At 38.6% G+C, this 23,768-nt stretch overlaps 1 protein-coding gene across 2 annotated transcripts in view; it reads right to left on the reverse strand.

Moving 5' to 3' along the window:
* Window positions 1-23,768, reverse strand: part of HIBADH (3-hydroxyisobutyrate dehydrogenase) — a 139,339-nt gene that overhangs the window by 110,368 nt on the left and 5,203 nt on the right. The window contains exon 2 of one of the 2 annotated variants that reach the window (XM_010388315.2): window positions 14,870-15,030. The exons of the other annotated variant lie outside the window; for it this stretch is intronic. Coding sequence (XP_010386617.1) covers window positions 14,870-15,030 — 161 coding nt within the window. The remainder of the gene's footprint in view (window positions 1-14,869; window positions 15,031-23,768) is intronic. 2 annotated transcript variants of the gene reach the window in all.

Genomic DNA, 23,768 nt, shown 5'->3' on the forward strand with positions numbered 1-23,768 from the left:
CGTCTCCAGCTTCAGTTTCCAAATCTATAAAATAAAAACAGTGATTTGGATTATCTCTCAGGGTTCCCATCCCCAAAGTAAAAAGGAAACTTAGGCAGAGATATTTTTCATATTTACTAATCTCAAGTTCTAAGAAGGTATAGTTCCCATGAAAAAGGGCTGAGGGGACTGGAAGCACGTGCAATGATTCAGCACAAATGCACAGCATTAGCAGGACTTTCACCATGCAGGTTTTCAACACCTCCCTAACTGGGGATGGTCACTGGCCTGGCTGACTCTGGGACATGGCTCTGCTCTGATTGGCAAGGCTGCCCCAGACAGATCTGCTAATTCCAACTGCCTCACACTTATACTATTATGAATTAAAACAATTCTACTCTTCTATTATCTCAATTTTGACTACAGGAAATTGGTTTCTGTGTATACCACAACACAGTCTTTAAGAATTCTTGCAGCCAACTTATCTGAATTTAACTTTGATTTATCTGTATGCCAGTATGCATCAACGGTGGGTGTGTAACATAAAGAGCAGAGGACTGAATAAATTAAAAATCTGCTAAAATAAATTTAAAATGTGTTTAATAAAAACAAAAATCTGCTTTGCTGAATGAGGAGGGGGGTGAAGAGCCAAGAGTAATCTGAAGGGACTACACCCTCTTTTTACATATCCATTGGGAGAAGACAACTGTTACCTAGTTGCTTTACATGAAGAGAAAAATCTTGCTGCCTCTTCTAGATAGAACAGTCACATAAGTCAAGTTCAGCACTGCTTCCAAGTAAACCAGATGGGTAACAGAAATTTACAAAGAAACAAGAAGAACTTGATCTTGTTAAACTTGCCACTCCTGTGTTTTTTAATCTTTAAAAGTACTCTTTAAAAGTACTTTTTAAATACTTTAAAAGTAGAAAAGCACAATTACTTCAAAATTACACTACACTTGAAAAACTGACAAAAGTGCTTCGTGCCTACATCTTGAAACATTTGGTCAACAATGATGGAGCCCACTCAGCAAGAGGCTTTTAAAGCTCTCATTTAACAAGACCTGAGTGGATGCCAGATTAGATCCCAAGAGATTTACTTAAGCAAACATGTTCAGCTTTACAACTCAGGAACAACAAAATGGTTTCCAAGTTTTTAAAGAGAAAATAAAAGAAAAGAGAATCTAATTAAGCCTAGTTCAATCAGAAAACTCACACAGAAATGGTGCATACATCCCAAACTTTTGGCATAGATCAGGAGCATCTCCAAGGAAAATCCTAGACAATGAAAACGAAGCACAAGTCGCATGTCCTTGATGCTAAGGCTTAAGTTAAAAACAAAAACCAGTATCTTCCGCAAAATAAAGGTGGGTCAGAAGGGGCAGTGCAGAATAGACTCTTAAACAGGAATGCTGCCAAATGACTTTACCCCCTAGCTTGGTTTTAATTTGTATCTTCATTCTTTCATTTAGAAATATGTCTCCATATCACTTCTTGGCCTTGGGCTATAATCAAGAATGAAAATATATCTATGACTCTCTTTCAACATATTCTGGACTCAATAATGCAGCCAAGACAGTGGTGTTTGAGGTGTGTTGGAGAATAAAGATTTTGGAGAAAAATGGTATAGCTACAATAACAACAGCAGCAGCAGTAATAATAGTAGCAGCAGCAGTAGTGGTACTTTCTACGTGCCAGGTTCTTTTGAGCTAAGAGAAAGATACTCTTATCCCCATTTTATATAAGAGTAAGAAATTTAAGCAGAGAAAGGTTAAGTCATCTGAAGTCACACAGCTATCAAATGGCAGAGCTGAGATTTGAGGCCAGACAGTTTGGTTCCAGGGTTTATGCTTTTAAATCACTACATTCACAATTTATAGATTCAACATTTCTAAAATATGAAGATCTGATCATTATTATCAGTTACATTTTTTAAAAAGATGCTAAAAGTTGAAATGATGCATCTGTTTCCAACAGAAACACGTATATAATAAAGGGATAAGCTATGACAAACCCACAGCCAACATCATAATGAATGGGCAAAAGCTAGAAGCACTCCCCTTGAAAACCAGAACCAGACAAGGATGCCCTATCTCATCACTCCTATTCAATATGGTACTTTAAGTCCTGGCCACAGCAATCAGGCAAGAAATAAAAGGCACTCAAATACAAAGAGAAGTCAACCTATCCCTGTTTGCAGACATGACCCTATATCTAGAAAACCCTATAATCTCAGCCCAAATGCCCCTTAAGCTGATAAACAACTTCAGCAAAGTCCCAGGACACAAAATCAATGTGCAAAAATAAGTAACATTCCTATATACCAATAACACTCAAGCCAAGAGCCAAATCAAGAACACAATCCCACTCACAATAGACACAAAAAGAATAAAATACAGGAATACAGCTGACAAGAGAGGTGAAAGATCTCTATATCAAGAATTACAGAATACCGCTCAAAGAAATCAGAGATGACACAAATGGAAAAACATTCCATGCTCATGGATAGGAATAAAAAACTTTGTTAAAATAGCCATATTGCCAAAGCAATTTACAGATTCAATGCTATTCCTATCAAACTACCAATGACTTTCTTCACAGAATTAGAAAAAAACTATTTTAAAATTTATATGGAACCAAAAAAGGAGCTCAAATAGTCAAGGTAATCCTAAGCAAAAAGAACAAAGCTTAAGGCATCATGTTACCTGACTTCAAACTCAAACTTTTCTACAGGGTTATAGTAACCAAAATAGCATGGTACTGGAACAAAACAGGCACACAGACCAATGGAACAGAATAGAGTCCAGAAACAATGCTGCACACCTACACCCATCTGATCTTTGGCAAAGTCAACAAAAACAAGCAATAAGGGCTCCCTATTCAATAAATGGTGCTGGAATAACTCGCTAGCCATACGCAAAAAATTGAAACTGGACCCCTCCTTACACCATACTCAAAATTCAACTCAAGATGGATTAAAGACTTAAATGTAAAACCTAAAGCTATAAAAACCCTGGAAGATAACCTAGGAAATACTGTTTCTAGAAGTAGGACCTGGAAAAGATTTCAAGACAAAGTTACCAAAAGCAACTGTGACAAAAACAAAACTTGATAAATAGGACCTAATTAAACTGAAGAGCTTCTTCTGCACAGCAAAAGAAACTATCAACAAAAAATAAACAGACAACCTACAGAATGGGAGAAAATGTTTGCAAACTATGCGTCCCACAAAGGTCTACTACTCAGAATCTATAAGGAACTTAAATCAACAAGCAAAAATCAAACAACTGCATTAAAGAGTAGGCAAAGGACATGAACAGACACTTCTCAAAAAAAGACATACACACGGTCAACAAGCATATGAAAAAATGTGACCATTACTAATCATTAGTGAAATGCAAATCAAAACCACAGTGAGATACAATATCACACCAGTCAGAATGGCTGTTATTAGAAAGTCAAAAAATAGCAGATGCTGGCAAGGTTGCAGAGAAAAGGGAACATTTATACACCACTGGTGGGAATGTAAATTAGATGAGTTATTGTGTAAGCAGTGTGGTGATTTCTCAAAGAACTCAAAGCAGAATTACTATTCAACCCAGCAATCCCATTATTGGGTACATACCCAAAGGAATATAAACAGTTCACCATAAAGACACATGCACCCGTATGTTCATCACAGCACTATTCACAATAGCAAAGACATGGAATCAACCTAAATGCCCATCAATGGTAGACTGAATAAAGAAAATGTGGTACATATACACCATGGAATACTATGCAGCCATAAAAAAGAATGAGATTATGGCCTTTGCAGCAACATAGATAGAGCTGGAGGCCATTATCCTAAGCAAACTAATCCAGGGAGAGAAACCAAATACCACATGTTCTCACTTATAAGTGGGAGTTGAACACTGAGTACATATGGACACAAAGGAAGGAACAACAAACACTTGGGACTACCTGAGGGTGGAGGGAGGGAGGAGGGTGAGGGTCAAAAAACTACCTGCCAGGTACTATGCTTATTACCTGGGTGGCAAAATAATCTGTACACCAAACTCCTGTGACATGCAATTTACCTATACAACAAACCTGCACATTACCACTGAACCTAAAAATTAAAAAACATCATCAACTGCAAGCTTCCTGCGGGCCTTGGAGGCTGCCCTACAAACACACTCATTTTCTGAGTCCATCATTCTGCCCAACTTATTTTAATAAATGCTTATATAATAAAAACTTCCCTCTGATGTTTTTAAATTTAAAAAAAGGGATAAGGCCGGGCATGGTGGCTCACGCCTGTAATCCCAGCAATTTGGGAGGCTGAGGCAGGTCAGGAGTTTGAGACCAGCCTGGCCAACATGCCGAAACCCCGTCTCTACTAAAAATACAAAAATCAGCCAGGTGCAGTGGCAAGCGCCTATAATCCCAGCTACTTGGGAGGCTGAGGCGAGAGAATCGCTTGAACCTGGAAGGTGGTGGTTGCAGTAAGCCGAGATCGCGCCACTGCACTCCAGCCTGGGTGACAGAGTGAGACTCCGTCTCAAAAAAAAAAGGGGGGGGGGGGATAAGGAAATAGAAATGTCCACATATTTTATGAAAATGACCACAACAAGTTCAACCAATTATAAATGCCCTATCAGAATAGGTTAACACTTCAAGGCATAAACAAGCTATTAAGTAGTCATGTAAAACATATTAAACATATCAAAGTTTTTATTTCCCTAATAATCCACGTACAGTCATGCAAAAGAGATACGTTCTGAGAAATGCGTTGTGAGAAAAGAAAAACAACTTGGAGCAATCTGAGCTATGTGAGGTTTGCAAAATTTATCAGGCCCAGAGAGACATGAGCATAGGACTTTGGTCACCGCCACCCTCCATGCCCAGTGGCAATTGCTTAAAGGCATTTTTGTTCCTGACTAGCTGCCTCACTTATTATGGTCATGTTCCTGAAATTTGGAATACAAAGAACAGTGTACAGCCAATTAATAATTTATGTTAACATAAACTCTTGCTAAACAACTTAGGAACTGCCTCTTTTTTCCTTAAAAACTCACCTGGGGCCAGGTGCAGTGGCTCACACCTGTAATCCCAACACTTTGGGAGGCCAAGACAGGCTGATCACTTGAGCCCAGCGGTTCAAGCCCAGCCTGAGCAACAAAGCAAAACCCTGTCTCTACAAAAATACAAAAATTGGCTGGGCATGGTGGTACACGCCTGTGGTCCCAACTACTTGGGAGACAGGGCAGGAGGATCACTTAAGTCTGGGAGGTTGAGGCTGCAGTGAGCTGTGATCCCACCACTGCATTCCAGCCTGGGTGACAGAAAGAGACCCTGTCTCAAAAGAAATGAACAAACAGAATCACTTGTAACATCTGGTAATCATATATATTCAAGGCAACTTGAATTTATGCTTCCAGGTGGACATTTTCCACCTTTTGGGCTTGAATAAACTCTATACCTAATCACAGTTTCTGAATCGTTATTTAAGGTTGACAGTTGTTAGGCTATTTCATGGTGTCAAACATCAGAGAAAGCACTTACAGACCTTCATGGTATAGTGTATTGCTTCTAGGCTACAAACCTGTACAGTAACATTACTGTACTGAATACTGTAGGCAACTGTAACATAATGTAAGAATTTGTGTATTTAACGTATCTATACATACAAAAGGTAGGGTAAAAATACTCTATTATAATCCTATATGCAGTCCACGACCAAAACATCCTCGTGAGGTGCATGACTACAGTTTTACTAAAGCTTGAAGAAAAGCCTCCAGGGTCATAATATTCTAAAACACTGCTTCACCTGGAACTGCAGGTGGCCATCTTGCACCTTGAAGGGAGAGAGGAGCCTGAGGGAGAAAAGCAGACCCAAGAGGCAAAGAGAAAAGAAAAGAATCTGGCTGTATCCATGTCACTAAATTCAACTCTGCCAAAGGTCAGACCACTCCCCGACTCTTCAAATACATGAAACAATAAATTCTCAGTTTTTGCTTTCAAAAAAAGAAAAGCACTTCTTCAAAACGACATCTGATTTTCCTCCCTGCAAATCTCTCACTGAAAGAACAGTTGACATTAGAAATCAACTAGCCAAGCCGGGGGCGGTGGCTCAAGCCTGTAATCCCAGCACTTTGGGAGGCCGAGACGGGCGGATCACGAGGTCAGGAGATCGAGACCATCCTGGCTAACAACACGGTGAAACCCCATCTCTACTAAAAATACAAAAAACTAGCCGGGCGAGGTGGCGGCACCTGTAGTCCCAGCTACTCGGGAGGCTGAGGCAGGAGAACGGCGTGAACCCGGGAGGCGGAGCTTGCAGTGAGCTGAGATCTGGCCACTGTACTCCAGCCTGGGTGACAGAGCGAGACTCCCGTCTCAAAAAAAAAAAAAAAAAAAAGGAAATCAACTAGCCAGCATTTCTGCAATCTTGGTGGGGTGTTGGGGGATGGGCTTGTTTTCTTTGGCTCTCACTTCATCAGCCTGACTTGATATAGTAACACAGAAGGAGGAAATGGACACCCATCCTTAAAAATGTATGAGTCAACTCAAATGTACCCTGAATTTTTTAACCTTTAAACCCTTCAGGGCACTATTGTGGCAAAAAGTTTCAAGGTTTCACACATACTTTTCCATCTCATCCCAAGTTGTATCTTGGCCTTATAGTAGTACAACGAAATTCATTTTTTCTTTTATCCAACATTTTAAAAAACTAAACATAGCTATGAAATAAGAATGTTGACATTTTAATACATCAGAACTTATCCAAATTAATATTACTTTTTAAAGTAGTGCTCTTAGGAAATCACACTTGTTCTGATGATGTTGCCACTGTTCAAAACATTCTCTAAGCTGCCAACATAAATCATTTATCAACAAATGCTTTCATTTTCTGTTGCCCTCAGGACCAAAGCTTTTTCACCCTTTACCTTTCTCACTTCATCTGAATTTCACATTGTCCTACTTTCCACTGCTGTTAAAATCAATACTCGGGGCCGGGCGCGGTGGCTCAAGCCTGTAATCCCAGCACTTTGGGAGGCCGAGACGGGCGGATCACGAGGTCAGGAGATCGAGACCATCCTGGCTAACACGGTGAAACCCCGTCTCTACTAAAAAATACAAAAAACGAGCCGGGCGAGGTGGCGGGCGCCTGTAGTCCCAGCTACTCGGGAGGCTGAGGCCGGAGAATGGCGTAAACCCGGGAGGCGGAGCTTGCAGTGAGCTGAGATCCGGCCACTGCACTCCAGTCCGGGCGACAGAGCGAGACTCCGTCTCAAAAAAAAAAAAAAAAAAAAAAAAAAAAATCAATACTCAAAGGACCTCTTAGAATCAAGATGCTTAAGAGAACGAGAGATGTGAGGAAGAGAGGCAAAAAGATTCTGTCTTCCAGGCTTCCTGCCTCAGTGTGAACCACACACAGAATTTCCCCCACTGTGTATTGGGGTAGGAGTGGCAACTGTACACAAGAAGCTAAGTCTTCGCTATTCACTAATCTGGGAGGAGCACTGACCCAGAATCCACCTTTTTTCCTTCTTCACAACCAGTGACATACTGCAAGGAAGAAGAAAAAGGAAAACCCAGTAACTGAGTCTGTGTCCTGGAACCCTCAAATTTTTTTTTTTTTTTTTTGAGACGGAGTCTCGCTCTGTCGCCCAAGCTGGAGTGCAGTGGCCGGATCTCAGCTCACTGCAAGCTCCGCCTCCCGGGTTCACCCCATTCTCCTGCCTCAGCCTCCCGAGTAGCTGGGACTACAGGCGCCCGCCACCTCGCCCGGCTAGTTTTTTTTTGTACTTTTTAGTAGAGACGGGGTTTCACCATGTTAGCCAGGATGGTCTCGATCTCCTGACCTTGTGATCCGCCCGTCTCGGCCTCCCAAAGTGCTGGGATTACAGGCTTGAGCCCCTCAAATTTTTATGCAGGAATCTTGGAGACCTTGTCCTTCATGACTTTCATTTCAGACTACAAAGATAATACAATCTTTGTTGGGTGAGTAAAGATTATATGCAATCATCCTGTAATTCCCTATCAGAAATGAAATGACCCTTAGGAGTTGCTTATTTTTTTCTACCTCAAAAATTGCCTTAGCACTTAATTATAGTCAAATTACAATTTTAGTAGAAACTTCCTTGCAGTATTAGTTGGTCTTGCCACCTAAGACATATCCAACACCTTGTCACATCCAACTCAACCTGTTTTATTCCCCAACAGCATTAGGTAAACTACTAGACATATGGTAGTTACTCAAGCTATCTCTGATGACCTAAAGTAACAGTCTTCAGCAAAGACTGAGGCTCCACTTCTTGAGGAAATTGCTCCTTTGTCCTTATTCTTAATCTGGATAAATCCTATTTGTTCTTTTGCTGTCTGCCTAAATGTCTAGTCTTTAGAGAGAATTCCCCTAACCACCCTCTCACCTAATGTAACACATATTTTTATTAAAAATTAATGTGACCTTTTACTTTTTCTTTAGACTACTCACAGTTTGGAGTCACATATTTGTGTGATTTGATAATCTAACACCCCCTATTGGTCCCTAAAGGCAAGGACCGTGACTATCTTGTTCTAAGCTGTATTCCCAGTGCCTGGCACACAGAAAGTTCTCAAGAAACATCTGTTAAATCAGTGACTTAATGAAGGTCCTATCCCCCATTTTGCTAAGGTAATCTACAGTAGCCTTAACCCATAGTGATTAGAGCAATAAAAAGTAACTTTTCTTCACAGAAAAGAAGAGAATATCAGATACTACCATTTGAATGGAGCGCATGAGAAGAGGAACAGCTATGTACAGCAGAGGTGAAACTAAGGCATACAGAAACTAATTTATGGTTAACATTAACATACAGTGATTAATATGTGCCAAATGCTATTTTAAGCTCCATACATAATTAACTCACTTAATCCCTGTAACAACTCTATGAAAACAGTATGATTATCCTTCATACATGTGGAAACAAGAGTATAGAGACACTGAAAAACTTGCCCAAGATTGCACAGATACTAAGTGGTAAAGAAAGATTCAAAACCCACACATTTTGTAGATTCCCAATGTTTGCTGCATTAGTTTTCCATAGCTGCTGCAACAAGTTACCACAAGCACAGTCGCTTAATTAAAACAGAAATTTACTCTCTCACAGCTCTGGAGGTCAAAAGTCTGAAATCAAGGTGTCAAGAGAGACACGCTCCCCACAAAGGCTCTAGGGGAGGATCTGTCTTTGCCTTTTCCAGCTTCTGATGGCTCCTGATATTCCTTGGTTGGCAGCAGCAAAACTCTAATGTCTGCCTCCATCTTCACATGGCCTTCCCCTCTGTGTCTCTGTGTCTTCTTTTCTGTCTCTGGTAAGGACACTTGTCATTAGCTTTAGGGTCCACCCTAAATCCAGGATGATCTCATCTTAACTTACTTAGATCGTCAAAGACCCTGTTTCCAAAAACATTCACAGGTACTAGGAGTTAGAACTTGAATATATCTTTTTTAATAGCTTCACTGACATATCATTTGCATACAATTCACCCATTTAAAGTGTACCAAAGGCCCTGTTAACATATTCACAGACATATGCAACCATGATGACAATCAATTTTAGAAACTTTTCAAAGAAGAAACCTGGCGGGCCTGGTGGCTCACGCCTGTAATCCCAGCACTTTGGGAGGCCGAGGTGGGCAGATCACAAGGTCAAGAGATCGAGACCATCCTGGCCAACATGGTGAAACCCCGTCTCTACTAAAAATACAAAAAAATTGGCCGGGTGCGGTGACATGTGCCTGTAATCCTAGCTACTCAGGAGTCTGAGACAGGAGAATTGCTTGAACCTGGGAGGCAGAGGTTGCAGTGAGCCAAGATTGTGCCACTGCACTCCAGCCTGGGCAACAGAGCAAGACTCCATCTCAAAAAAAAAAAATTAGCTGGGTGTGGTGGCACGTGCCTATAGTCACAGCTACTCGGGAGGCTGAGGCAGGAGAATCACTTAAACCCGGGAGGCGGAGGTTGCAGTAGGCTGAGATCGCACCACTGCACTCCAGTCTGGTGAGAGTGAGACTCCATTTCAAAAAAAAAAAAGAACAAGAAGCCTTATATGCATTAGCTATCATGCCTCTATGCCCAACTTTCCCTCTTCCCCAGTGCTAAACAACCACTAATCTACTTTGTGTCTCTATACAGACTTCCTTATTCTGGACTTTCCTGGAAAGTCTATAGTATGTGGTCTTTTATGACTGGCTTCCTTCACGCAACATGCTTTCAAGGTTCATCAATGTTGCAGCAAGTATTAGTACTTCATTTTTTATTACTGAATAATCATCCGTTGTATGGATATAACACATTTTGTTTGGACATTCTATCCGCTGATAGATTTTTGGGTCGTTTCCATTTTTTCGTGATTATGAATAATGTTGCTAAATACACGTTTCCATGTGGATACAAGTTTTTCATTTCTCTTGAGTATACAGCTAGGTGTGAAATTGCTGGGTCATGGCATAATTCTAATGCTTAATTGTTTGAGGAACTCCCAAACTCTTTCCCAAAGTGGCTGTACCATTTTACATTTCCACTAGCAGTGTATGAGGGCTCCAATTTTTCTACAACCTCACAAACACATTTTGCTATCTAACTTTTTAATCTAGATTCTAGTGGGTGTGTCTCATGGTTTTCATTTTTTTTTTTTTTTTTTTTTTTTTGAGACAGAATCTTACTCTGTCACCCAGGCTGGAGTACAGTGGTGGCAATGTTGGCTCACTGCAACGTCCACCTCCTGGGTTCAAGCAATTCTCCCACCTCAGCCTCCTGAGTAGGTAGGATTACAGATGCGCACCATCACACCTGGCTAATTTTTTTCGTATTTTTAGTAGAGACGAGGTTTCACCATGTTGGCCAGGCTGGTTTTGAACTGCTGACCTCAAGTAATCCACCTGCCTCGGCCTCCCAAAGTGTTGGGAGTACAGGCGTGAGCCACCTCACCCAGCTGTTCTGATTACGTTTCTATGATGCCTAATGATGTTGAGCATCTTTTCACGTGTTTACTGGCCATTCATATATCTTCCTGGGAGAAATGTCTATTCAAATCCTTTGCCCATTTAATTGAGTTACTTGTCTTATGTTTCCGTTGTAAGACTTCTTCATATATTCTAGATACAAATTCCTTATCAGATACATGATTTGCAAATATTTTATCACATTCTGTGAACTGTTTTTCACTTTCTTGATGGTGTTTTTGGAGCACAAGTTTTTAATTTTGATCAAGTCCAATTTACCTATTTGTAATTTTGTTGCTCATGCTCTTGATGTCATATCTAAGAATCCTTTGCCAAATCCAAAGTCATAAAGATTTACCTCTGTGTTTTCTCCTAACAATTTTATAGGACATCTTTGGGGGTTGGGGAGGTGAGCCACTATTCAACCCACTAAACAACCCATACAATAGATAATTATTATTAAATTATAATTCCATGGGTACAGAATCACACAAGAGAAAGGGTAAGGGAGACAAATGATCAGTGGCTTGACTGATCTAGGCACTTTATTTTCCAGGAATCTAGTTTATAAATAGGTTAACAGGTAGCTACATTTCAGAATCATCAACAGAGATGTCTCACACACACACACTCAAAAATATCTTTCACATTAATTTCACTAATTAGTGACTATACATCACGTAATTAAAAGAACCAAAACTGCAAAGTCAAAGACCTTTGTTTAGACACTGGCTCTTGCTATTCATTCACTGCACAGTGGTAAACCTTCCTCTGAGAGGTATCTATTCCAAGACTCACAGTGGATGCCTGAAACCACAGACAGTACCAAATCCTATAACATAGTCTATATGTTTATAGAACATAGTCTATATGTTTCAATTCATGTTCTGTATGTTTATAGAACATAGTCTATATAAACATATAGACTATGTTTTCCTTTTTTTTTTTTTTCCTTTTTAAGGCAAGATCTCACTCCATCACCCAGGCTGCAGCGCACAGCTCACTGCAGCCTCAACCTCCTAGGCTCAAGTAATCCTCCCACCTCAGCCTCCCAAGTAGCTGGGACTACAGGCACACACAACCATGCCCAGCTAATTTTTTTTTTTTTTTTCTGAGACAGAGTCTCCCTCTGTCATCCAGGCTGGACCAGAGTGGTACAATCTCGGCTCATTGCAACCTCCGTCTCCCAGGCTCAAGTGATTCTCATGTCTCAGTCTCCCAAGTAGCTGAAACCACAGACACATGCCACCACGCCTGGCTAAATTTTGTATTTTTAGTAGAGACGGGGTTTTGCCATGTTGACCAGGCTGGTCTTGAACTCCTGGCCTCAAGTGATCCACCTGTCTTGGCCTCCCAAAATGTTGGGATTATAGGCGCGAGACACAGCGCCCAGCCAGTTTTTCTTTAAATATACACTTCTATGATAAAGTTTAATTTACAAATTAGTCACAGTAAGAAATTAACAATAAAATAGAACAATTATAACGATATGCAAGGATCACTACTCCTGCACTTTGGACCATTATGAAATAAAGTCAGGGTTACCTGAAAATAAGCACTGCAATATCACAACAGCCAATCACCGAGGCGGCTAGTAAGCGGCTGATGGGCCAGAGAGTGTCTACAGCATGGAGACACTGGACAAAGGGATGATTCACATCCAGGGTGGGCAGAGCAGGACAGCACAAGATTTCATCCTGCTACTCAGAACGGCATGCAATTTAAAACTTATAAATTGTTTATTTCTTGAATTTTGTACTTAACATTTTCAGACCACATTTGACCATAGGTAACTGAAATTGTAGAAAGTGAAACTACAGATAGTAAGAACCACTGTATAACGTTAGGGATATTATTTAGCATCTCCAAGCATCAATTTCTTGATAACACTTCTGTTGCAAAGACAAAATGAGATAACATACACAAAATATTTAGCAAAAGATCTGACACACAGTAGGTGCTCACTAAATACTGTATTAGATTCTTTTCTCTCCCTTTCAAAATATAAATATTTCATTCACGCAGGGTGAATCACCATCTCTGAAGATGGTAAAAGGCCACCTTTCCCAGATTCTCTTATTCTTAAGGTAGGCTTCCTTCATACCTACCTAAAATTAGCAACACAGAAGAAATAATAAACTTGTTGGGAAATAGAGGTAGGCCTGGTAACTTCAGAGTATGAGGTAATTCAGGCAGAGCATCAGAAAGCTCTAGAATTCTGGGAAAACGCAGGAGAGATTCACAAAGCAGTGATGATCATTACAGTTGTTCCACAGACAAGCTGGAAGTGCTACAGGCATAGAGGGAAAAGTACCTGTGTCAGTAACAATTTAAAAGGTCACAAGCTTCTGCTTTGCTGGTCTAGGGTAATAGTCTCCATTCAATTCCTATTCCACTCTTTGGTCAAATTTTGTATTTAATTGAAGATATTTCCTCTGTTTAGAGATGAAGTACCCTTGTTACTCTTACTAACAGATAAACCACTATAAAACGGCAATACCAAATAGATGTGTTATCCCAGAAAATAATAACCATCTCCTCAAAATAACTACTAATTGGTTCATCTCAGACTGAATACCAACTTGAAATGCTCACCATCTCTGAAGATGGTAAAAGGCCACCTTTCTCAGATTCTCTACTATACAACTGATCAAATTTCTCCAACAAGGCTACTAAGTCCCTACATTAATTAAGCCCATAAGCCTGCTGTACTGGGAGTATAGTATCTGTATTCAGCGACTGAACAAGAAGCAGCAGCCACAACACTACCCCGAAAAGTTTCAAAGTCATACTTCCATCCTCACACTATACTGCTGCAATTTCCATATGGCACAAAAACCATGGAAAGGGAAAAGATTCAGACATCTAGTTCTGAAAATGGCCTCTAAGTTACCTAAAGCTGTTCTGTATCTAGGTATAGCATTTATCAGTATTTATTTTCAAGTCTATTATCTAGAAGTTGACTGTTTAATTTTTTTCTCTCACCTTTTTCTCAGGAATTTTTTAGTATTCTCTGTTTTGGGGTCACATACTATCCTCAGTTACCACTCTACAACTTGACCAAGAAGAATTTCCTCATATCTAGAAAAAACAAACTCTATACTCAGATACTGATACATGGTCTCCTATAATTTGAGTTATTGATAAAGTTTAACAAATCCAAACAACTCAAGCCTTAACCAGCAGATACTATCATCCAACATGATAAACTCTAGTACCAAAATTCTTTAACGTGAATGATAGCCTAAAAACAAAACACTAGAGATTCACTATAACTCAACTCTTCATTATAGGACATAGTGTTTTTAGGTTGTCTCCTGGTTTATGGCCAATAACTAATAATTATGCACAAAGTGCTGCCATATGGTGTTTACAAAGTATGTTCACATACATTCTCTCATTTGAGCTTCACAACCTAATGGCATAGGTTGTCATCATTCACCTTTTAAGAATGAGGAAATCAGCAGAAGTGATGTAACTTGCCCCCAGTAAGAAAGCATGTAACTACCTGAACTAGAACTCAAACTAAACTTTACATCTCTCAGTCTACTCTTGTTTTAAAGACAATTGTGCTTTTAGTAACACATGAGATTATTTCCACCAAACTAAATACTTTAACAGCACAATCAGTAAAGTTACTATCTCAGAAAACTGATACAGAGCTAAAGCAAGGCCCTCTCACCAAATGTGCAAAATGTTCCAAGTCACCTGCCAAAGAATAGATACCCCTGAATGTCTGACGAGAACTCTCCTTTACTGCAAATCTGGATGTTGGATGAATGTTTACATATATATAAAATTAACACTGAATCAGGTTTACAATTCCATTGGGTATACTTCTAAGAAGCTGTCACTTATTTGAATGTATATTCATTTTTAATCCTCAAAATCTAAAACAAATCTAAAGAAAAGGTCTTACCTGTTCACCTGCATCTTGAAACTCTTTGCAGGCATCAGGGAACACATCATAAATAATAAGTGGATAGCCATGTTTCATGAGATTTTTTGCCATTGGATTCCCCATGTTGCCCAGTCCAATGAATCCAACTGGAGTCTTTGAAGCCACTGACCTAGAACACACTGATTTCAATACATTATTTTAAATAGGGGCAAATAATATTTTTTATTGTAAACATTCATTTAATATTACCAAGTCAATTGTTAGTTGTTTTTTTTTTTTAATAAAAGAAACTTTTAGGACCAGGTGCAGTAGTGCGCACCTATAATCCTAGCTACTTGGGAGGCTGAGGCAGGAGGACTGCTCAAGCCCAGGAGTTTTAGAACAGCCTAGGCAACACAATGAGATCCCATCTCAAAAATACACAAAATAATAATACATTTATTTTTTTAAAAACCCACTAACTTTTAAAAGGCTAATTTTAAACTAATGGACCTAACCACATTTAAAGTTATCAACAATGTGCAGGCAGACTAAGTTCTAATTATTTAGTTTTCTGGGGCACAGTCACAAAATTTTAAGCATTTTTCCTGTACCTATATAACATTCCTTTACCATTTTTAACACTAAACTAAATAACGTTATCATTTACAAAACACCTAATATGTAATTCACTTATAATGTGAAGTATTCTATATTATCTCCCTTAATAATGTGTATAAAAGACAGAAGTATTCAATAAGACCTATGTCTCGGACCAGCTCCAAGAATGGAAAAGGTTTTTACCTTCCCACTCCCACAGTTACAGAAACCATCTCCTCCAATGATACAAAAAACAAAAACAAAAAAATCTCAAAAAGATGTTAAACCCAGGAGAATGGAATCATCAGTTTATAAAGGTGGTCCTGGGGGAGAAAGCGGAGATACTTCCACAGGCTTTAAATGGCAAGTATAACAGTATCAGGACCTCGGTCTAACAACTCTGAACTTTCAGAAAAGAGAAATTTCCTTATTTTATTTATTTATTTATTTAATGTTATTTTATTTTTTGAGATGGAGTCTCGCTCTGTCACCCAGGCTGAAGGGTAGTGATGCAACCTCGGCTCACTGAAGCCTCTGCCTACTGGGTTCAAGCAATTCTCAGGCCTTAGCCTCCGGAGTAGCAGGGATCACAGGCACGTACCACCATGCCTGGTTAATTTTTGTACTTTATTAATAGAGACGGGGTTTCACTATGTTGACCAAGCTGCCATTTAAAAAAAAAAAAAACCTTAAAAACTATACAGATTTTATTTATTCTTTTCTTTTTCATGTAAGACTTTTTGAAATTACTCTGTGGGCATATGAATCAAAGTAATGAGTTACAGAGTGGGGAGGCTTTATATTACTATGGAAATAACATTAGATGCAATTTTTCACTTTCTAGATTGAGAACTCCACTCAACAAATATTCATTGCATGAAGTACTATGACAGAGCTCAGAAATAGACACAAGCAATGTATGGTCCCTGTCCTTTAAAAGCTCACAGTCTAGTGAGGGAAGAAAGAGAAATAACTCTCCTTGCCCTTTCATTTCCCAGCATTCTTTTTCTTTTTTCTTTCAAGAACTCCAGCTTTAAAATTTGTAGTGCAACAACTAATCACAGTCCCTCTTTTAAGTTTCAGGTCCCCTCAACTGAACTTAATCTGCTCTTCCCTGAACTGAATCTGAATGGAATGAGACTTGTTAAAAGCAAACTATTTGAAGCCCTAATGCTTAAGAACTAGAGGTCTTCTTGGGTTAGAAGCATATTTAATTCCTTTAACTTAACGATTGACTAACACTTCCATTAAATGTGGGTGTCATTTCTGTGCAACATCATTTAACAGGTGCTAAGTTTAATACACTGATATAATAGTACATTGGTATAATTTGTCCTTCTGGCCCACGAGGAATTCAGTAACAGAAAAGTGACACCTAATTGAAATTTTATTTTTATATTTAAAAAAATGAGTACACTTCATTGAGAACTCTAACTAATGCTCATAAACAAACTAGCAATAATAGCCAGAAAGAAAATGTGGCATTACTGTGCCTGACTACTGTGTTAAGGTTGAAAAGGTATAATTTAGCAATCTAAAAACATTAGAAACTAGGAGGATTATAATTTAAAGACAGTTAATTTAACAGGCAATTCACTCTAGGTCAAACACTTCGTAAGTACGGTCAGGTAGAACCACAATTCATTCACAAATTCAACAAATATTAAGCAACTATCACATGTACCAAAAGAGATGCCAAGGAAGGTAAGAGATACAGTCCTTGCCTTCAACAAGTTTAAAACCCAAGAAGAAATAAACCATGCACATAAACACTGACATAAGACAGTTAGGGATAAAAACACAATGCTGATGAAAAATGAGAATTCATGGTGTGGGAACTTGAGGAAGGTGGCATCTGACCTGGATATTAAGCAAGGGGTAAGATTTCAAATGGATAGGAGGGTAAGGAGAAAAAGTTCCATATAGAAAAAGGAACATGAATATACACAAGGAACTAGGAGAGCCATGAAGAAATCACAGTAATAGTTAATACTTACTGCAATTTTACTACATGCCAGACACTGTACTAAGCACTTTATAAACAGACCTATTATCATATGCTATATATGAAGCCCATCTTACAGCTGAGAACCCTGATGCTTAGTGAGCTGAAGTAAAATACCCAATACTTTACTAAGTTGTAATGCCAAGATTCAAATCCAGACATTCTAATTTCAGAGTCTCCACTTGTAAACACTGTATGATACTGCCCTCTATTCTTCCTAAAGAATGCACAAAGAAACAAAACAGCAAGAGATTAAGATTTTTTAAAAAATGCAACCATAATGTGGAAGGATGGAAGGATGCTAAACAACTTGTATTTTGTAGGCAAGAGGTAGTTACTGAAATGGTGGGCAAGAGAAATGACAGATGAGACTTACACTTTAGGAACAGAAAAGAGGCAGCAGTGTACAATGAATGAACTTAAAGAAAAGAGTCTGGAGGCAAGACCACCAATATAAAAGCAACAGTAATCCTCTAGATGCCTTAGTTTGAGCTACTACAACAAATATACCATAATGGCTTAAATAACAAACACTTATTTCTCATAGTTCTGGAGGCCAGGAAGTCCAACATGAAGGTGGCAGCAGATCCAGTGTCTGGTAGGTCCATTTACTCGTTTCCCGATGGCCATTTTCTCACTGTATCCTCACACGGTAGAGAGCAGAAAGAGAAGCAGCTCTCAGGTCTCTCTGTATAAGGGTGCTAATCCTATTCACAGGAGCCCTACCTGCATGATCTATTTGCCTCCCAAAGGGCTGAGCTCCTAATATCATCATATTGAAGGTTAGGAATTTTGGCCAGGCACAGTGGCTCAGGCCTATAATCCCAGCACTTTGGGAGGCCAAAGTGGGTGGATCACCTGACGTCAGGAGTTTGAGACCAACCTGGCCAACATGGTGAAACCCAGTGTTCACTAAAAATACCAAAATTAGCCAGGCATGGTGGCATGCGCCTGTAATCCCAGCTACTCAGGAGGGTGAGACAGGAGGATCGTTTGAACACAGGGGGTGGAAGCTGCAGCGAGCAAAGATTGTACGACTGCACTTCAGCCTGGGTGACAGAGCGAGACTCCATCTCAAAAAAGAAAAAAAAAGGAATTCAACATAAAAATTTTGTGGGGACATAAAACTTCAGTCCATAACAAAGTCAAAGTTAATAAAGTGTGGTAGCCACAGGAAAAGACAGGTATAAAAAATATTTCAAAGGCAGAAGTAAAAGGATATAACAATGGATTGGATTATAAGCTAAAATAAGGGTGAGGTCCAAAATGACAGCAAGAGAATAGTGTTATCAATACCTAAGTGAAAAAATCAAGGAGATCTGGCTCAGTTTTACACAGGGTAACTATGAACTGTCAATGAGCTGAAAGACATCCAACAGACTATTAGAAACATCATGACCAAGGTTTCAGTTACAGGATGAGAAAAAAGAGATATACGTGGTAGCCACCTGTCTCAAAGTAAGAGGTGAAATCCGTAAAAGTTAATAAAATCACCAGATGAGTATAAAGAGGTTGAAGGTCAAAAGCTGAACCTCTCTGAAGCCCAAGGGAATGTGTATACTCAAAAGTCAAAACCAACCCTAAACTGAAACAGATGTTAGAATTAGGAAACAAGGACATTAAAAATTATAACTGTAGTCCATATATTCCAAAGGTAGAATTATGAAAGATATTTTTAATAATCCAAATTAAATTTCTTGAGATGAAATCTACCAATAAAATGTGAGATGAAAATTATACCAGAAGATTAACCAAAGAATAGATACCAAAGGAAAGATTAATAACCTTGAAGATAAAGTAATAGAAACTATTCAAAACACAGAGAAAAAAATAATTTAAAAAATAAAGAGAGCATCAATATGCTATGAAACAGCTTCAACCACCCAAACACATATGTAACTAGAGTCCTCAAATGAGAGGAGAGAAGTGGGGCAGAAAATATATGTGAAGAATGAATGGCCAAAAATGTTCCAAAGTTGATGAAAACTACAAACACCCCATGCATCCAAGGAACTGGATGAACCCCAATACAAAAAGCATGAAGAAAACCATACCAAGACGCATCACAATCAAACACATAAGAGCAGCCACAGGAAAAAAGACACACTATGTGGAAAGGGAAAAAGATAAGGATAAAGGCAGATTTCTCATCAGAAACAATGCAAGTGAGAAGACAGTGGTGCAACATTTTTCAAACACTAGAAGGAAAAAACAACTGTCAAGCTAGAAATCTATAACCAGGAAAAATACACAAATATTTGTATATTCCAGAGGTATGAATAAATCTCAGCGGTATGGTGATGGATATGTTTACTTTTTTTTTTTTTTTGACAGGGTCTCACTCTGTTGCCCAGGCTAGAGTGCAGTGGCGTGATCACAGCTCGCTGCAGCCTCAACTTCCCAAGCTCAGATACCCCATTTCAGCTTCCCAAGTAGCTGGGACTACAGGCACATGCCACCACGCCCGTCTAATTTTTCTATTTTTTTGTCGAGATGAGGTTTCATCATGTTGGCCAGACTGGTCTCAAACTCCTGAGCTCAAACAATCAACGGGCCTCAGCCTCCTAAAGTGCTAGGAGTGTAGGCGTGAACCACCGCACCAAGCCACACTATCTTGACTGTGATGATAGCGTCACTGGCTTATATACATAAAAACTTACCAAATTGTATACTTTATGCACAATTTATCATATGTCACTATATTGCTAATAAAGCTGTTTTTAAAAAGTCAGTATCATATTTATAGAAACAAACAAGAAGACAGTTTTCAATTAAAAAATACTAAAGTGATAGATTAATCAAATGCAAAGTAGGAAGTCTGAATAGATCCTGACTTTTTTAAAAAAGCTAGACTTTCTTAAGAAAATAATGAAATTTTGAATATAAATTGTACATTAGATGATACCATGGAATTGCTGCTAATTGGCTTAGGTAGGACAATGGTAGTTTGGTTACACAGAATATCCTCATTCTTAGATTCATGCTGAAGCATTAGGGTTAAAGTGTCATGTCAGCAATTTACATTCAAGTAGAATAGGTATATATGTGGAATAAAAAAAGACTGTGGCAAAATATTAACAACTGTTGTTTCTACAGAAAGAGTATACGGATGTCAGTTGTATTATTCTTTCAATACTTGCTGCTTCATATTTTTCATAATAAAACAAGGGGGAAAGTTTAGCACATCTATGTGGAAAAAATATCACAAACAGATAAAATACAAATAATAAGAAAAATACTCCAACACATGACAAAAATAGGGCTACTTTGTTTTATATGTAAAATAACTTTAAAATCTGGAAGAAAATGGAATTTTTTTAAGTAGGCAAAAACCACGAAATGACAACAGAAAATTTGTAAATTACCCCCCAAAAAAACCTCTAAAAATATACCCAACTTGTCATAATTAGAGAAATGCAAAACAAAATGATGTAATACTATTTTTCACCTGTTGGATACGTTTTATTTCTTTGATAAAAACTACTCTTGGTAAGAAATAACTGATGAAAACATATGCTCTCATATACTGTCCAACTGTATAGTAGGTTAACCTTTTGGATGGTAATTTGGCAAAAAAAAAAAAAAAAAAAAAAAATTTGAACTTTTACTTAAAATTTAAATTTAAAACATGCATACTCTCTGACCCAGCAATTCCATTTCTAAGAATATATAGTACACATGAGGGGCCAACCAACTTCGTCTTAAAGGGTCAGGCAGTAAATTATTTTCAGCTTTGTGAGCCATAAGGCTCACAACTATTACAACTATTACATTCATCTATTTACAACTATTTCATTCTGTTACAACTATTTCATTCATCTACTCGTTTGAAAGCAGCCATAGACAACATACAAACAAATGGGTATGGCTGTGTTCCAATACAATTTTATTTACAAAAAAGGTGCCCAACTAAGGGCCACAGCAATCCCTACTATGTATTAAATTCTGAACAACACAAAGATACAGTTTATTACACCACTGCTTGTAACAGCCAAAAAACTGCAAATAACTATATATTAATAAGGCACTTCGTTCATAACTAATTATATATTAATAGGGCACTTAATTCATAACTAAATATACATTTGTAGGGCACTTGATAATTCACAGTAAATCAATACAATGAAATGTGCAAATGTTTAAAAAAAGGTGATGTATTTATCTAAAATTATAGGAAAAAATCTCCAGGATAAGTTATTAAGTGGAAAAAAAAACACAAAATGCTGAACATTATCTATAGGATACATATGCATTAATTTTTCTGATTTTCTGTATGGAGACACACGAAACAGTACTTACACCTGGAGAGTTGGACTGGATCAGAGTTGAAGAAAATACTACATTTTATAACCTTTCCCATTTTTTTACCATGAGCATGTAACTTTTGTAACTACTTTTATAATAAAATTAAATACATGAAGTGGCACAGTGAAATTTAATACATGCTATGTGAATGAATAATAAACTAGGTAAGTTTCATCAAATGGGCATATGGGAATAAAAGCCAGTTCTAAAGCAATTACAAACTAATGATGCTGATAAAAGTGGACTGTGTAAAGGTAAACAGGGTCACAGCAACCATTACACATTGCAGGTTGACTCTCCAATATTCTTTACCCTAGATCCGAGGTCAGGTTCTGCCTAAACTAATACATGGTAATGTCATCCTTCTGCCAAATGACTAGTTCAGGAGCTGCCAGCCCTAAGTTAAAGTTCTGGAAATGCTGTGGAAAGTCTGCAAATGTAATGGGGAATGAATAAGAAATTAATGAAAGCATTGTATCTAATCAGCAAACTTCTGTGACTCTCAATACCACTAAGCTAAGTGACAGGTGAGGAAAGGCACAAACAGACAACAACGGATTTATCCAGAAATACAACAAGAGGCTGAAAAAAATAGTATTAGGCATCAGTGAAATTCCTAATTATAAATAAGTTTGAGACTGGATACAGACAAACCTAGAGAGAGACCTAACGAAATGAGGAAACAAGAAAGCATGTCTATGTACTTGGAGGAAAAGGAGGGAGTCAAAGGACCAGGTGATGAGCATTATGTAACATTATGTTTGCTAGAACAAGAATCACAGAGGGGGTTAAGTCAACCAGAAGACTAGTTCTGCGGGTGAAATCTCAGCAAGAGAATCACTCCTACTACTAAGATGCTAGAAAAGCTGAAGTAGAGTGCTGATGTTTGTTACTGAAGCTGAAGAAGTGAAGAACAACGAGGCCATGTTGGATGGGCCAACATGAATGTGAATGAAGATAAAGTTTTCAAAGGGCTCAGCTCTCTTTATTTCATCTTTGCCTGTGGCAAAGTTAAAGAAAGGGCAGTATAATTAGATGACCTGATGTCAAAAGAGAAGTTATTTATTGATGGTGATAATGTTTAAAATTTTCTCTGAGTTGGGAAGGCCTAGGTTCCTATCCAGATAATTTCAATTCTCAGATGTATACAAGTTACTTAACTTCTCGAGACATTGTTTGATCAATAAAAGTACCTACTTCAGAAGGTTATTGTAAAGATTACTTAAGATAACGCAGATAAAGCGTTAAACAGTGCCTGACACATGACAGATAATACGTATTACTTACTCTTACTAAATATGGTCAAGAAGTAGCCGTACAGGTGAACTCCTATGCGAACTGCCCCATTTAGCCTAGTGGGTTAGAAGTAAGAGTCAAAGAGATAGAAAAAGGAATAGATGCCTGTAGGAGAAGCCCTGTATCTGGGGAAAGAAAGCTTTTAGTTAAGGTGAAGCACCTGAATAAGCACCTGGCAAATACAAAAGAATTTGCAATCAAAGGGGCAGAAATCCATGAGCATAATGGAATGATTATTGCCCTAAAAACTTTCAAACCTAAATAATGCATCTCTCTTTTTTTTTTTTTTTTTTTTTTTTTGAGACGGAGTCTTGCTCTGTCACCCAGGCTGGAGTGCAGTGGCCGGATCTCAGCTCACTGCAAGCTCCGCCTCCCGGGTTCCCGCCATTCTCCTGCCTCAGCCTCCCGAGTAGCTGGGACTACAGGCGCCACCACCTCGCCCGGCTAGTTTTTTGTATTTTTTAGTAGAGACGGGGTTTCACCCTGTTAGCCAGGATGGTCTCGATCTCCTGACCTCATGATCCGCCCGTCTCGGCCTCCCAAAGTGCTGGGATTACAGGCTTGAGCCACCGCGCCCGGCCAATAATGCATCTCTCTTTAAATAACTTCTGACAGTAGAGTGTGGAAAAAGTAGAGTTAAAACATAAATAAAACCAAACTGGGAGAAAATCAATCAACAAAATACAAAGGTGATACTGGTTGACCGGTTAAGAAACTAACATTAGTGTCTAT

This window comes from Rhinopithecus roxellana, chromosome 6 (assembly GCF_007565055.1).
Source record: "Rhinopithecus roxellana isolate Shanxi Qingling chromosome 6, ASM756505v1, whole genome shotgun sequence".
Classification (NCBI taxonomy): Eukaryota; Metazoa; Chordata; class Mammalia; order Primates; family Cercopithecidae; genus Rhinopithecus; species Rhinopithecus roxellana.